This window comes from Gekko japonicus, unplaced genomic scaffold (assembly GCF_001447785.1).
Source record: "Gekko japonicus isolate JY-2015 unplaced genomic scaffold, Gekko_japonicus_V1.1 scaffold55, whole genome shotgun sequence".
Lineage (NCBI taxonomy): Eukaryota > Metazoa > Chordata > Lepidosauria > Squamata > Gekkonidae > Gekko > Gekko japonicus.
Window position 1 is genome coordinate 1,456,070 of NW_015160837.1, and position 12,340 is coordinate 1,468,409.

General features: G+C 45.9%; 1 protein-coding gene across 1 annotated transcript in view; it reads left to right on the top strand.

Annotated features, from left to right (window-relative positions):
• Positions 1-1,674: 1,674 nt before the first annotated feature.
• RELL1 (RELT-like 1) overlaps positions 1,675-12,340 on the top strand; it is a 39,019-nt gene continuing 28,353 nt past the window's right edge. The window contains exon 1 of the mRNA XM_015418288.1: positions 1,675-1,855. Coding sequence (XP_015273774.1) covers positions 1,756-1,855 — 100 coding nt within the window. The 5' untranslated portion in view covers positions 1,675-1,755. The remainder of the gene's footprint in view (positions 1,856-12,340) is intronic.

Below are 12,340 nucleotides of genomic sequence, written 5' to 3' on the forward strand. Positions count from 1 at the left end.
GAATTACACCCTTCCGAGGTCACTGCAGTCAAGGCGTGTGGCCCTGCTTACAGCACTGAGAAGGCGGTCACAAGGGTCTCAGGCGGGTCGCCGTATTGTTCTGAAACAAGCAAGAGAACAAAATCCGCGTCCAATGGCACCTTTCATACCAACAACGGCCACTTGCTGCACTGTCATTTTTGTCACTCATTTGAGAGCGAGTTTGGGGCAGTGGTTAAGTGTGCGGACTCTAATCTGGGTGAACCGGGTTTGATTCCCCACTCTTCCACTTGCAGCTGCAGGATGACCTTGGGCAAGCCGTAGTCCTGTCAGAGCTGTTCTTGAAAAAAGAGCCGTTTCGGTCAGAGCTCCTTCAACCCCACCTACCTCACAGGCAATGCTCCCTCTAAGCTGTCGAGTCTTGTGAGCAAAAATTCTACTTTGTGAGCTACTGGCATTCAAGTTGTGAGCAAGCGATTTGGCTGCTGCATAGATTAGTTTGCTCTGGAGCCCTCCTTCTGAGCTAAGTCAAAAATGGGTGAGCCGGAGGTTAAAAAACTGTGAGCTAGCTCACACTAACTCAGCTTAGAGGGAACACTGTGGGGAGGGAAATGAGCTTGTAAGTTGCTCTGAGACTCCTTTGAGTAGTGAAAAGGTAAAGGTTCCCTTGCTCGAAAGCCAGTCGAATCTGACTGTAGGGTTGCGGTGCTCATCTCCATTTCCAAGCCAAAGAGCCAGCGCTGTCCAAAGACGTTTCCGTGGTCATGTGGCCGGCATGACTAAACACCAAGGCGCACAGAACGCTGTTCCCTTCCCACCGAAGTGGTACCTATTTATCTACATGGAATTTCTTGCTTTCGAACTGCTAGGTTGGCAGAAGCTGGAACTAGAGACGGGAGCTCACTCCATCATGCGGCACCCGGGTCTCGAACTGCTGAACTACTAAACCTTCCACCGCCTGCAGTTCAGCGTCTTAACCACTTGAGCCACCGCAGCTCCCTTGAGTAGTGAAGGGCGGGGTATAAATCCGATCTCCCCCCCCCCCCATTGCTTTGCCCTTTCCACATGTGTTTTTGATCCCTCTGGGACTAATAGAGAGAGCGCAAAACACATTGGGAGGGGGAAACCCTGAAGCAAGAGGGAGAAACGAGGGACAAAAATGACAGCGCGGAAGCAAGCCGAAGTCTTCTCTAAAGCCTAAGCTCCAGTGTGCAGGCGTGTATCTGCAGAAGGGTGCAGGCCAGTGTTCCCTCTAAGCTGGGTTAGTATGAGCCAGCTCACAGTTTTTGAGCCTCCGGCTCACACATTTTTGTCTCCGCTCAGGAAGGATGGCTCCAGAGCAAACTGATTTATGCAGCAGCCGAATTGCTCGCTCACAACTTTAACGCCAGTAGCTCACAAAGTGGCATTTTTGCTCACAAGACTCCACAGCTTAGAGGGAACATTGGTGCAGGCACGCCAAAGCTCTTCCGCCTCCATCTGGACGCAGGCAAAGCAAGGGAGTCCCGCGGCCTGAACTTTCTCCCAGGCTCAGAGCCGCCGCCGCTGCATCCCCCTCGGATCACGGCGCCAGCTCATCCCTCCGCTTGCCCAAGAGCAGCCAGCCGCCCTCCGCCCCCCGTGGGCTGGCCGCCGGCGAGAGCAAGAGGCGGAGCTCTGCGGGACCGCGCCCGGCCTGCAGGACTGGGAGGAGGCGGAGGAGGGCCGTGAACGTGGAGGCCGCCGGAGCAGAAGCGCCGCCGTGCCCGACGGCGGAGGAGCCGGGGGATTAGGAAGATGCCTTCTCTCCCACCAGCCACGCGGCTCCTCGCCCATCCCAGCGCGTCTCCTCTCCCGGCGGCGGCGTCTGCCCGGGCCGGCTACCGTCTGGCGCACGGTGGGTGCGGACGAGGCTTCTCCGAAGGCTTCCTTTTTATTTCTTGCGGGCGGGAGTTTGCAAAGGAGAACTTGCAGCGAGGGGGACCAGGCGGCGGGCTCTCTCCCCGGGCCCCGCTCGCAGCTCAGGGCCAGTCTTTGCACGCAGCCTCTCCACGCTCGTTTCCCTGCCGCCTTCGAGGCCCCCCCCCCCCCAAAAAGCTCCGCTGTGGCTTTCCCGTCCACCACCAGCTTCCTAGGCGTGGCTCTAAAAAATAATAACATTGCATTTATTTATTCTTGGGTCTGCCCCCCCTGTCGTCTAACGTGCCGGAGTTCAAGAACTGTTAGCCTGACTTGCATAAGCTAAACTTCTCTTATCATGGGGAGAAAGGGGGGGGGGGGCCCACCTCCTATATACAGAGTGACTCCGGTCCAGTTTTCCCTCTAAGCTGAGTAGGCAGCACCGATCCCCCTTCCCAGAGAACGGCGGTCTGTTCCGCCGGAGAAGATGTCGGCGGCAGGGAGAGCGCCCCCTCCCCCGCGCACTGGCTGGAGCCGCCCTGCTGAGGTCGCTCCCTGAAACCCCCGGCGGCGCGACCCCCACGACTGTTAGCTACGGGCCTGCCTGTTATATACAGAGTGACTCCGGTCCAGTGTTCCCTCTAAGCTGAGTGAGTGTGAGCTAGCTCAGACTAATTCAGATTAGAGGGAGTCCAGAGCAAACTGATTTATACAGTAGCCAAATGGTTCGCTCAGGACTTTTAACGCCAGTAAGCTCACAAAGTAGAATCTTTGCTCGCAGGACTTAACAGCTTAGAGGGAGCATTGGTACAGCCGGTCCAGCCTGAGCTGGCTGTCTCTTGTTTTGCAGTGCAATCCTAAACAGGGTTGCACCCTCCTAAACCCGCTGGCTTCGGTGACTTTAGAAGGTGTAACCTATTGCACAGTTCGTTTTGTTTTCTAAACCTCTTCACGAACAGCTGAAACTCCTTGAGGTTTGCAGGTCTCTAGGTGTCAAGGGCAGCGCTGGTTATTTGGGATTCCTGACAGTGGTGTAGTTAAACTCCAGGAATTATCTTGAATACCAGAAGTCTCGGGAATGTGTGAAGCAGTACCTGAGAAAAAGGGCTCCCGGGCATGTGAAGACTGGCTTGCTCTGTCACTGAAGAATCTGTGTTGAGTAACTGGATTTCCAAGTTGGCTGTGAGTTCGCCCCATGTTTCTGCTTGTTTTTTTTCTAGAATTTGAACTTTTTTGGATCGGAACCCACAGTTCTGGTATTTCTTTATTATTAAAATAAGCCCTCCAACTGAAATCAAGTTTGAAAGTGTTTTCTCCACAGTTCCACAACTTTGCCTTCTCATACTTCTGTAACGACCACCGTAATTGCTTTTCTGTTGGGCAGTCTCTTTTGAGAAATTTTAATTAATGTTGCCTTGTTTGCAGTTATTCTACATGAGTTTCAAGAATATTGTATTCCAGCATGGAAAGCCCATATAAGAATTTGAGTGTGCAAATCATGTGTAGATTAGTGGATGCAGTGGTTCCCCATTATGTGTATTTTGCAGTATTTAGGCACATGGAAGACCTGTGTATGCATGAATTTTGTAATGTGTAAAATGTCTCTAAATGTTGTCTTGATGTGCAACTCAGTTCCACCATTTACAAAAGCTTCCTTGTTTAATTCTCAGCCCTCTCTGTCTCTCTTGGGGTACATATTGAAGATCACTAAAACCAGCTTTTACCTGTTCTTTTGCACGCACACACACACAAATCCAAATTGGTTAAAATAGTAGTGTGATATATTTTATTTTTGTATGTTTCTCTCTGTGTATGGGGTGTGTGTGTGATTCAAAGATACTCCAGTGATTGACTACAGAATTGGGAGGGGGTAGGTATTTCACTTAATAAGATATTAAAAAGTTCCCCCTAAGGTTAGCTTCTTAACTCCTTCCTGATATTTTTTTTCTCCTCCAACAAAAGTGTATTTTGATATCTGTCACTCCTCTTAAAGCAACAGGTCACGGAAACTGCTGTGTCTCAGTTGTGCTGTGTTTATGTGATTTATATGTGATTTAGGAAGGAACAGTTTGGCGTAGTGGTTAAGTGTGGGAACTCTAATCTGGGAGAACCGGGTTTGATTCCCCACTCCTCCACTCGCACCTGGCTGGATGACCTTGAGCAAGCCATAGTTCTGGCACAGCTGTTTTTGAAAAACAGCGGTTTCTCAGAGCTCTCTCAACCCCACCTACCTCACAAGAGTGTCTGTTGTGGGGAGGGGAAGGGAAAGGAGTTTGTAAGCCACTCTGAGACTCCTTTGTGTAGTGAAGAGCGGGGTATAAATCCAATCTCTTCTCTTTAATGCTGGTCCCTTTTATTCATTACAATATTTTGGGATGTGATAATGTAGCTCATTCTTTGTGATAGAACAATTCCGTTCTGTGCTTGACTCCCAGTAAAGCTCTGCTGTTTCCAACCATGTGCTGAAGTTCCGCTCTGAGCCGGTCTTCGGGAGAGCAGGCTATAAATTAATTAATTAATGGCTAATAATAGTATCAGGTGGAGTCCCCAGTCTCTTAATTCCCTGTCCTGGATCTGAGACCAGAATCTAATGCAGTGATAGTGGCTCAGGAGCCACCTGTGGCTCTTCTGAGCACTATCCCCCAAAGCGACATCTGTCCCATATTTTAGGAAAGTAGGCAGGCCTCTTGCCTGATGGAGGACTGTGGTTGGCAGTTAGTTCCCACCTTGAAGAAGCTGCTGCTGAAGGAATGGAAATGCTACAAGCATCCCTGAAATGCAGGCTTCATAGTAGGGATTGAAGTAAACGTGACTTTTAGTTAATGGGAATTGTGAATGTGGCTCTCCAGGAGCTGCAGAGGGAGTATTTCTTTTTCTTTTCTTTTTTTTTGACTTTTAATATTTTATTTTGTACTCTTTTACAATGCACAAAGCTCAATAAAACATAGCCATAACAGGGAGATATAGATTACAACAAGAAAATAATTGGAAACGTTGGAAAAGTACAATTTATAAGTATAACATGACAGTCCCGGCTATTAACTATTCTTGCTATGTTAACTCTATGTTAGTACATTACCCTGTGGTTACTTTAGTGGACCTCATGAGTCTTAGTGCGCCATGTTAAGGTTTAGTGTGATAGAGACCGAACGTTTCTGATATGCTAATTTGAGGATTGGGGTTTGTGGCATTTTACAGGAACACCCACCTGTGATAACTGGGATTTGAGGGAAGTATTTCATGCTCTTGCAAAGGGAGTATTTCTGATCTGCTGGTTTTATTATTAAGGAAGTAAGGCCTTTAGTCATATAATTGCTTGTAAAAATCAAATGTTCCGTAGTTTCATGTCCAAGGTTGTGTAGTGACATTTCTCACATAAACTCATGCTAAGAGAGGACCCAGAGCTGGGGTGTCAAACATGCAGCCAGATGAAGCCCCCGGAGGGCTTCTGTCAGGCCTGCAGTGGAACTGGCTGACTTCTGCTTCTTCTTCCAGTTCTGCTGCTGCTGTGTCACTGTAGGTTTGCAGCTTACAGGTACACACAGCTGAACAGCATACTCAAGATTGCAACAGCACAGACATTTTGATGTAATAATTCAGAGCAAGAGATGTAAGTTATCAGACACTGTTAAATAAACAAAATATTTCAAGCGTCCTACTGTTTTAATCATGTTTTTAAGTTAAAAAAAACCCTTTGTTTTTGTGTCCTTTATAAAGTTTATATCTCCACTACCTGGCATCACATTTTATGACACACATGGCCTGGCCCAACAAGGTCTCATTTATGTCAGGTCCAGCCCTCATAACAAATGAGTTCGACACCCCTGATCCAGAATACATTGTCCTAATTTGCAGTTTACTCCCAATAAAGTTCTACTGTTTCCAACCATGTGCTGAAGGAAAGTTAACTTTGGGTAACATCATGTGGCATCCTGAAGGTTTTATTGCTGTATCGTGGAGGAAGAATTACTAAACATTTCCTTGTATTATTTATGCAAGGTATGCAGTGAGAGGCTGCTGTTTGTTTTGTTGGAAACTGTGAAAGGAAATTCTCACAAAGCCTTCTGCAAAATTGATTCTGCGGAATGGTCACTGGGTACTTTCTGTTCCTTCGTACAGTAAAACCAACAAAACTGACACTCATAGTTTTCGTCTGAATATCTTGTATGGATGCATACTATGCGAGAGCATCTTGAAAGGAAAAGCATATAGATATCTTAGTGAAAAATACACGTATGAGACACGTGTATTTTGAAGTTGTTATTTAAAATACAACAATATGTTAGGAACCTGCTTTTAATTATGTTTAGATCCAAAGTAAGTAGTTGGGTAGCCCAATCCAGTGGGGCACACTTTTGGGTAAGTATGTGTGGCATTGCAGCTGAAGACACTCTTCCTTGACAGCAAGTTCCGAAATCAGTGGGACAAGGAAGCATGATTAAAATTGTGCTGCGTGCCAACCGCCCGACGCACAATTTGTTGGAACTGAGCTGCCCAGCAAGGCGTGTCAACCGCTTCCAGTTTATGGGATAGGCTCGAAGTTTTATCTATCACATCCACAGTGAAGACCAGTGTTTAGCTGTAATTGCAAAGACTAGGAATTATCTCAGAAGACAGGGTTGTAGCTGTTACTTAAGAAAAAAAGGTTTTCTCATTGCTCTTCAGAAGGCCTTTGGTGGCCAAGTTCCTAGTCATTCTGCCCTGCTGCGGCTGTGTGTGATATTTGGATCGATGGATCCTTATCTTTTAAAAATTATTTTCAATTGTGGTCTTGCTCTTGTGAGAGTCCAATGCATGTGTATTAAATAAATGAAAACGAACTTGGTAGAACTTATTTTTGGGTAGGGATAGTTCAGTTGCATGGGAAATCAGGCACACTACTCTGGAAATGCCATACCATCTTTATGCTGTTCCTTTTTAAAATTTAAATCTGTTTCAGTGCCGGATGCATTGATATGGATTTGTAGAATACTTGCAGGGTATTCTCAGAGGAGACAAATCCCAATAAATGCGTCTTTAAAAAATAAAAATAGCCTTTGAGACAGAAGCTGTACAACCCATCATAACGAGCCATGTTGCTTTTTATTAGTTTTTTCACATCTTATTTTTCAGTTATAGCTGTGATGCACGTCAGAAGTGGTAATTGTGCTGGCAGGAGATGACGCTTGGTTTTATTGTAGCAGTGTTAACGGCAGCTGCAACATTGCTTTGAAATGTTTATACAGAATGCTTTCCATAGTTTTGACATTCCACTGAAATGTAAATATTGCATGTCTTCAGAAATGGTACTGCAAGTCTGGATGCTGTATTACAGCAAGTATTACAGTGAGACCTGTGGCCAAGGAGTTTAGTTTTCAGCCCCCCCTGCTAATGCTGTACTGGTCAATGTTTAAAATTAGTTTCAAAATGAGTTGCAGGTGTTGCTTGCCACACACCCCCAATAGCCATGTAATGTTCAATAGTTCATGCTTTCTACCCTCAAGGCATTTGAGGGTGCCCTAGTTTCTCGACTGAAACTAAAATGTTTCCCAATAGTGTGTTGCACCCCTAGACTATATAGCTGCAGAAACTAAACCCCATAATAAAAGGTAAAGGTTCCCTTGCTCAAAAGCCAGTCGAATCTGACTCTAGGGTTGCGGTGCTCATCTCCGTTTCAAAGCACTGTCCGAAGACATTTCTGTGGTCATGTGGCCGGCATGTGTTTAAATTAGCATTTATATGGTAAGAGATTGGATAAGTTTAGATTCAAACCATGATTTTTTTGAAAGCTCCCTGGTACAGTCAGTGTATGTACTCAGAATTCAGAGTTTTGTTGGTTTTCTGTAGCCCATTTTATGGCCTAGGGGATGGGGACTGTCCATGATTATGGTATGAATATGGTTTTTATCTATCGTTGTACACCACCCTGAGCCCTGTTTACAGGGGAGGGCGGTATAAAAATTGAAATAAATAAATAAATAAATAAATAAAACTTGGGGAGAACGTTGTCCAAGAACAAGGAAAGAACAGCATATTCTTTAACTCGGAATCTGAACTTCCTGACACACTAGAGTGCCTTTAAAATAGGGAAAACCCTTCGAGATTGAGAGAGAAAAAATCTGTCTACCCCTCGTTCTATGAACCCAGCAATGACTTTCAGGTCAGACTGGCAAGAGACAGAGCTTGTGAGAATCCAGTTGGGGACGTTTATTCAAGTATGAGAATTCTGTTTCCCCTGCTAGTGAGGGTTGATTTAAGTTGAACACTCTTGAGTGTACAGTTGCAACTTGACGCTTTCTTGGGCAGTTTGACATGGAAATCAGGAACTACCTCTGGAGGAAAGGTGCACAACGTATGGTCTGGAAAAGGGGTTTCATGTGATGCAGCCCTCAGCCCACCAACCCCGCCCCCTCGGCCAGTTTGGTGGCTCAGTGGGCACTGCTGGCCTGCATGTCCCCTGCAACTCTGAGTAGGGGCCGTTTCAGTTGCATCAGGGCAGCTGGGCGCTGATGAAGCAGCACCACAAGAGACAAGGCAAGCTGACGGGCAGTGTGGGCATCAGGGACAGTTTCCAAGGCAACCTGTCTGGTTCACAGGATTTGTTCCAGTCAAGGTTAGGTCAGAAGTGTCCAACTCATTTGTTACAAGGGCCGGATCTGATATAAATGTCACTTTGTTGGGCCGGGCCATGCGTGCCATAAAATGTAACATCAGGTACCAGAGATAAAAACTTTATAAAGGTGATTTCAGATGCCAAATGGCAATAGCAAGTGAATGACAGTATCAGCCTTGATTGGATTAGGTGTGACATGCAGAGGGGTAGTAGGCGTGGAGATATCAGCATTGGTAATGGGACAGGAAACCTAGGTCTCAGTTCCATCCAGGAGGATTCAATCCAGGAAGATGCAAAGAATAAATGGACATAAGTCTGACATTAGAAATCGGAACATTCAGTTGCTGACCTAAGGGTAGCAGTGCTCTTACAAAGGAATTTTAAAGGGAGATTAGAAAGAGGGACTGCTGAATTGCAACTGATAATGAAGCTCAAGACAATGCATCCTCCAGGACTGAATTGAGACCTAGTTTTCCTGTCTCATTACCAACGTGTGCTATTATCATTTGGCATCTGAAATCACTCCATTCTCCAAGATATAAGGACCAGTCCCAGTGTTCTAATTCCTCATCAGGGTCTTTTTGAAAGAAAATAAAATCCACCTAGAAACAGAGAAATCCCGTCTTTTTTTTTTTAAACCCTTTCAGAATAAGCCAAAATAATTTCCTCAGTGTAAATTGTGCTTGTCAGAAGAATCCATCCTCCTTCTCTCCCTCCGAAGAAGTATGCTTGCACATAAAAGCTTATACCGGGAATAAAATGTTAGTCTTAAAGCTGCCATGGGACTCCAGATTCGTTTCTTTTCTCTCTCTCTCTCCTTCACCTCCCTTCCAACCCAAAAGAGGAGGAGCAGCCATGGAGAAAGAAGCAGAAGCTGTGCGTGGGTGAGGAGGGGGGGGTGGGAAAGGGAGGCAAGAGGCAGGAAGCAAAGAGCCACTGAGGGAGCTGGGGGAAAAGGAAGCTATGTTGCGGCGGCAGCAGCTCTGCAAAAGGAAGCAGGAGAATAAAGTTGCTTGTAGGCCAGATCTGAGCCCTGTGGGGGCTGGATGCGGCCCACAGGCTGTATGTTTTACACCCCTGAAGTAACTGTTGAGTTGTGTGCACCCTTGCTATAGAAGCATTGAAGTCTGACAGTTTTCAAAGTAGAGTGAACAGGAATGGGAGGAAGACAGGCTTGCTTGGGGGAAGGGTAACAAAATCAGTGTATCTCTGAAGCTGACTGTTTTGATAGGTGCCATTATCATGGGAATATATTTCAAGCTTTGGCCACTCCGTGGTATTGCCAGATCTCCAGGACTAATACGACACTCCTGTTTGAAAAGATGTAAAGGCCAAATGGTAGGAGCATTTTGAGGACTTCAGCTTTGCCTCCCCCCCCCCCACACTCCCAGAATTCTCCTTGTTACTGTGGGCGATTCCTACAGAGTCCAGGTGGCGGTGGAGGTTGAATAGAAAGAGAGAAAAGCCCCTCCAGGTGTTGGGAAAATCTCAGCCTGCAAAAAAAAGCGTCTGCAGGTCAGGTCAGGACCTTTCAGCCTCTGAGAGTTACTGCAATAGTTTTATTTCCTGGTACTTAAGTATTTTGACTAGTTCTTTGGCAATTTAAGTCCTCATTGGTGTGTTATTATTGTGATTCACTGTTGGTTGTGTTGTCAGAAAAGCTGGATTTAAAATAAAGACACCTAACTGGCTGATTTTTCCCGTTCTTAGCATGCTTTCAAGAGGGCTGCTCAGACTGATCCCTAACTGTTCCATTTTGCTTTGGTCTATAATGTTGTCATGACCGGAGCAGTAATTTGGTTCCCCCCCCCCCCCAATGTGGTACAGAAGGAAAAACAAAGGAGAGCAATGTGCATTCCATTCTCTTTCCCCCTTGAGAAAAACTCCCTCCATAAAAATGTGGAAGTTGCTGTTCCAGAGAAGAATTTGATTTGTGCCTCCATAGATCTGCTGCTGCTGCTGCTAAAATGAGATCCTGGTTTTAAGAATTGCTGTGGCTTAATTGCTTTTTATGAAGTTTACTGTGTTTTTATGTCGCTGTCTTTCAGCATGATTGCTACCGTTTTCATTATGCTTTAATTATACTTTATTTACATGGAGTTGCTGATGTTTTATTTAACGTTTTACCAACTGTTTCGCAGTCACTGTATATTATTGTGTCCTGTTATGTGAATGTTAGCCGCGTTGGACTTTTTTAAATGGAAAAGCAAAGTAGAATTTTTTTTAAAAGCTGTTATTTTGTTTTTTTCCTTTGTGATGCTGGAATTTCAGATCTGTGTGCCTCAATGAAAACTCAGGGGTGTGTCATTGTTTATTGATGTCTGTTTTAATCTGTTATTCATTCTGATTTCTTTCACTCTTTGGGTAATATGATAGGGAAGAAAGTTCTGTGGGGCCAGGTGAGTCTGAGCGACTTAAGTGCAGATCCTTAAGTTTAACCACGTTTTAATTAACTAAATTGGTAAGAAGAAACTTATTGACTTGCTGCAGTACACTTGTAACCTGCGGCATGTTGATCACAGGGATGAAGGGCTCTCTGTCTCTTTGGCTCGCTTTCGTCGTGAGGCAAAACTTTGTTTTGAGTGAGGAAGGATTAGAAACGTGTGAGAAGATTATAATGCTGCTTTGAAAGAAGAGTATCCCTTTACAAGCGAGTGGGCTCCTCTGTGAAGGGTCTCTGGCCAGTTCTACTTTGGTTGTGTTTTATACCTACTTGGTTTGTCAAAGAAGTGTTCTCTAGACGTGCCTCCATATGAATATGGTCTTCCTGCTCCAGTGTACATAAGAAAAAAATCTTGGGGATCAGTTTAGGGAAATTACTTTTCCATCTGGAGCCTCTCATTCCAGTCTTTATTTTTAAAAATATATTTATATCTCTGTTCTCATCCTCAGAGACCCAAAGCAGTTCACAACATCATTCTGCTCTTCTCTGTTTTGTCCTCACTAAAACAACCCTGTTGAGGTGGGTTATGCTCAGAGAGAGAGGGACTGGCCCGAGGTCACCCAGCAAGATTCCATGGCAGCATGCAGGTTCAAACCTGGGTCTCCCGTGCCCTAGTCAGACACTCTAACCCAGCAGTCCCCAACATGCTGACACCTTCTCTGGTGCCTGCAACGCTTTTTTTGACACCTGCCAAGTGTGGGGTCCCTCTAAGCCGTGGAGTCTTGTGAGCAAAAACTCTACTTTGTGAGCTACTGGCATTAAGGTTGCGAGCGAGCGATTTGGCTGCTGCATAAATGAGTTGACTCTGGAGCCCTCCTTTCTGAGCCAGGACAAAACTGTGTGAGCCGGAGGCTAAAAAACGGTGAGCTAGCTTCACACTAACTCACCTTAGAGGGAACACTGGTCGGGTCAGGTAGAGCTTTTGCCCAGCAGGGGTTCTGATTGACTATTGGTGATTTGATAGGCTACGCAGGTTTTTTAAAAACATTGCTTTGGCAGCAGCTGCCACCACAGTACAAAGATGCACTCATGAAGCTGCCTTTTAGTGAATCGGACCCTTGGTCCACCAGTGTCAGTATTGTCTACTCAGACTGGCAGCGGCTCTCCGGGGACTCAGGTCTTTTTACATCACCTACTGCCTGGTCCTTTTAGCTGGAGGTGGCGGGGATTGAACCCTGGGGACTTCTGCATGCAAAGCAGAGGCTCTTCCACTGAGCCACAGCCCCTCTCCTAATCGGCCACTGAAGTTAAGCTGCGGCAGTCATTTTGCGGCTGGCTCAGCCTCCTGTGGTAGCCATCTTGCCGCTGCCCCCACTGTGGCCGTGTCAGAATTCCAAGTGTGCCCGCAGGCTCAAAGAGGTTGGGGACCTCTGCTCTAACTGCTCTTAGTTGTAGGCGGCCAGCCCACATTTTAACATTTTTTTATTTATTTATTTTATTTATTTATG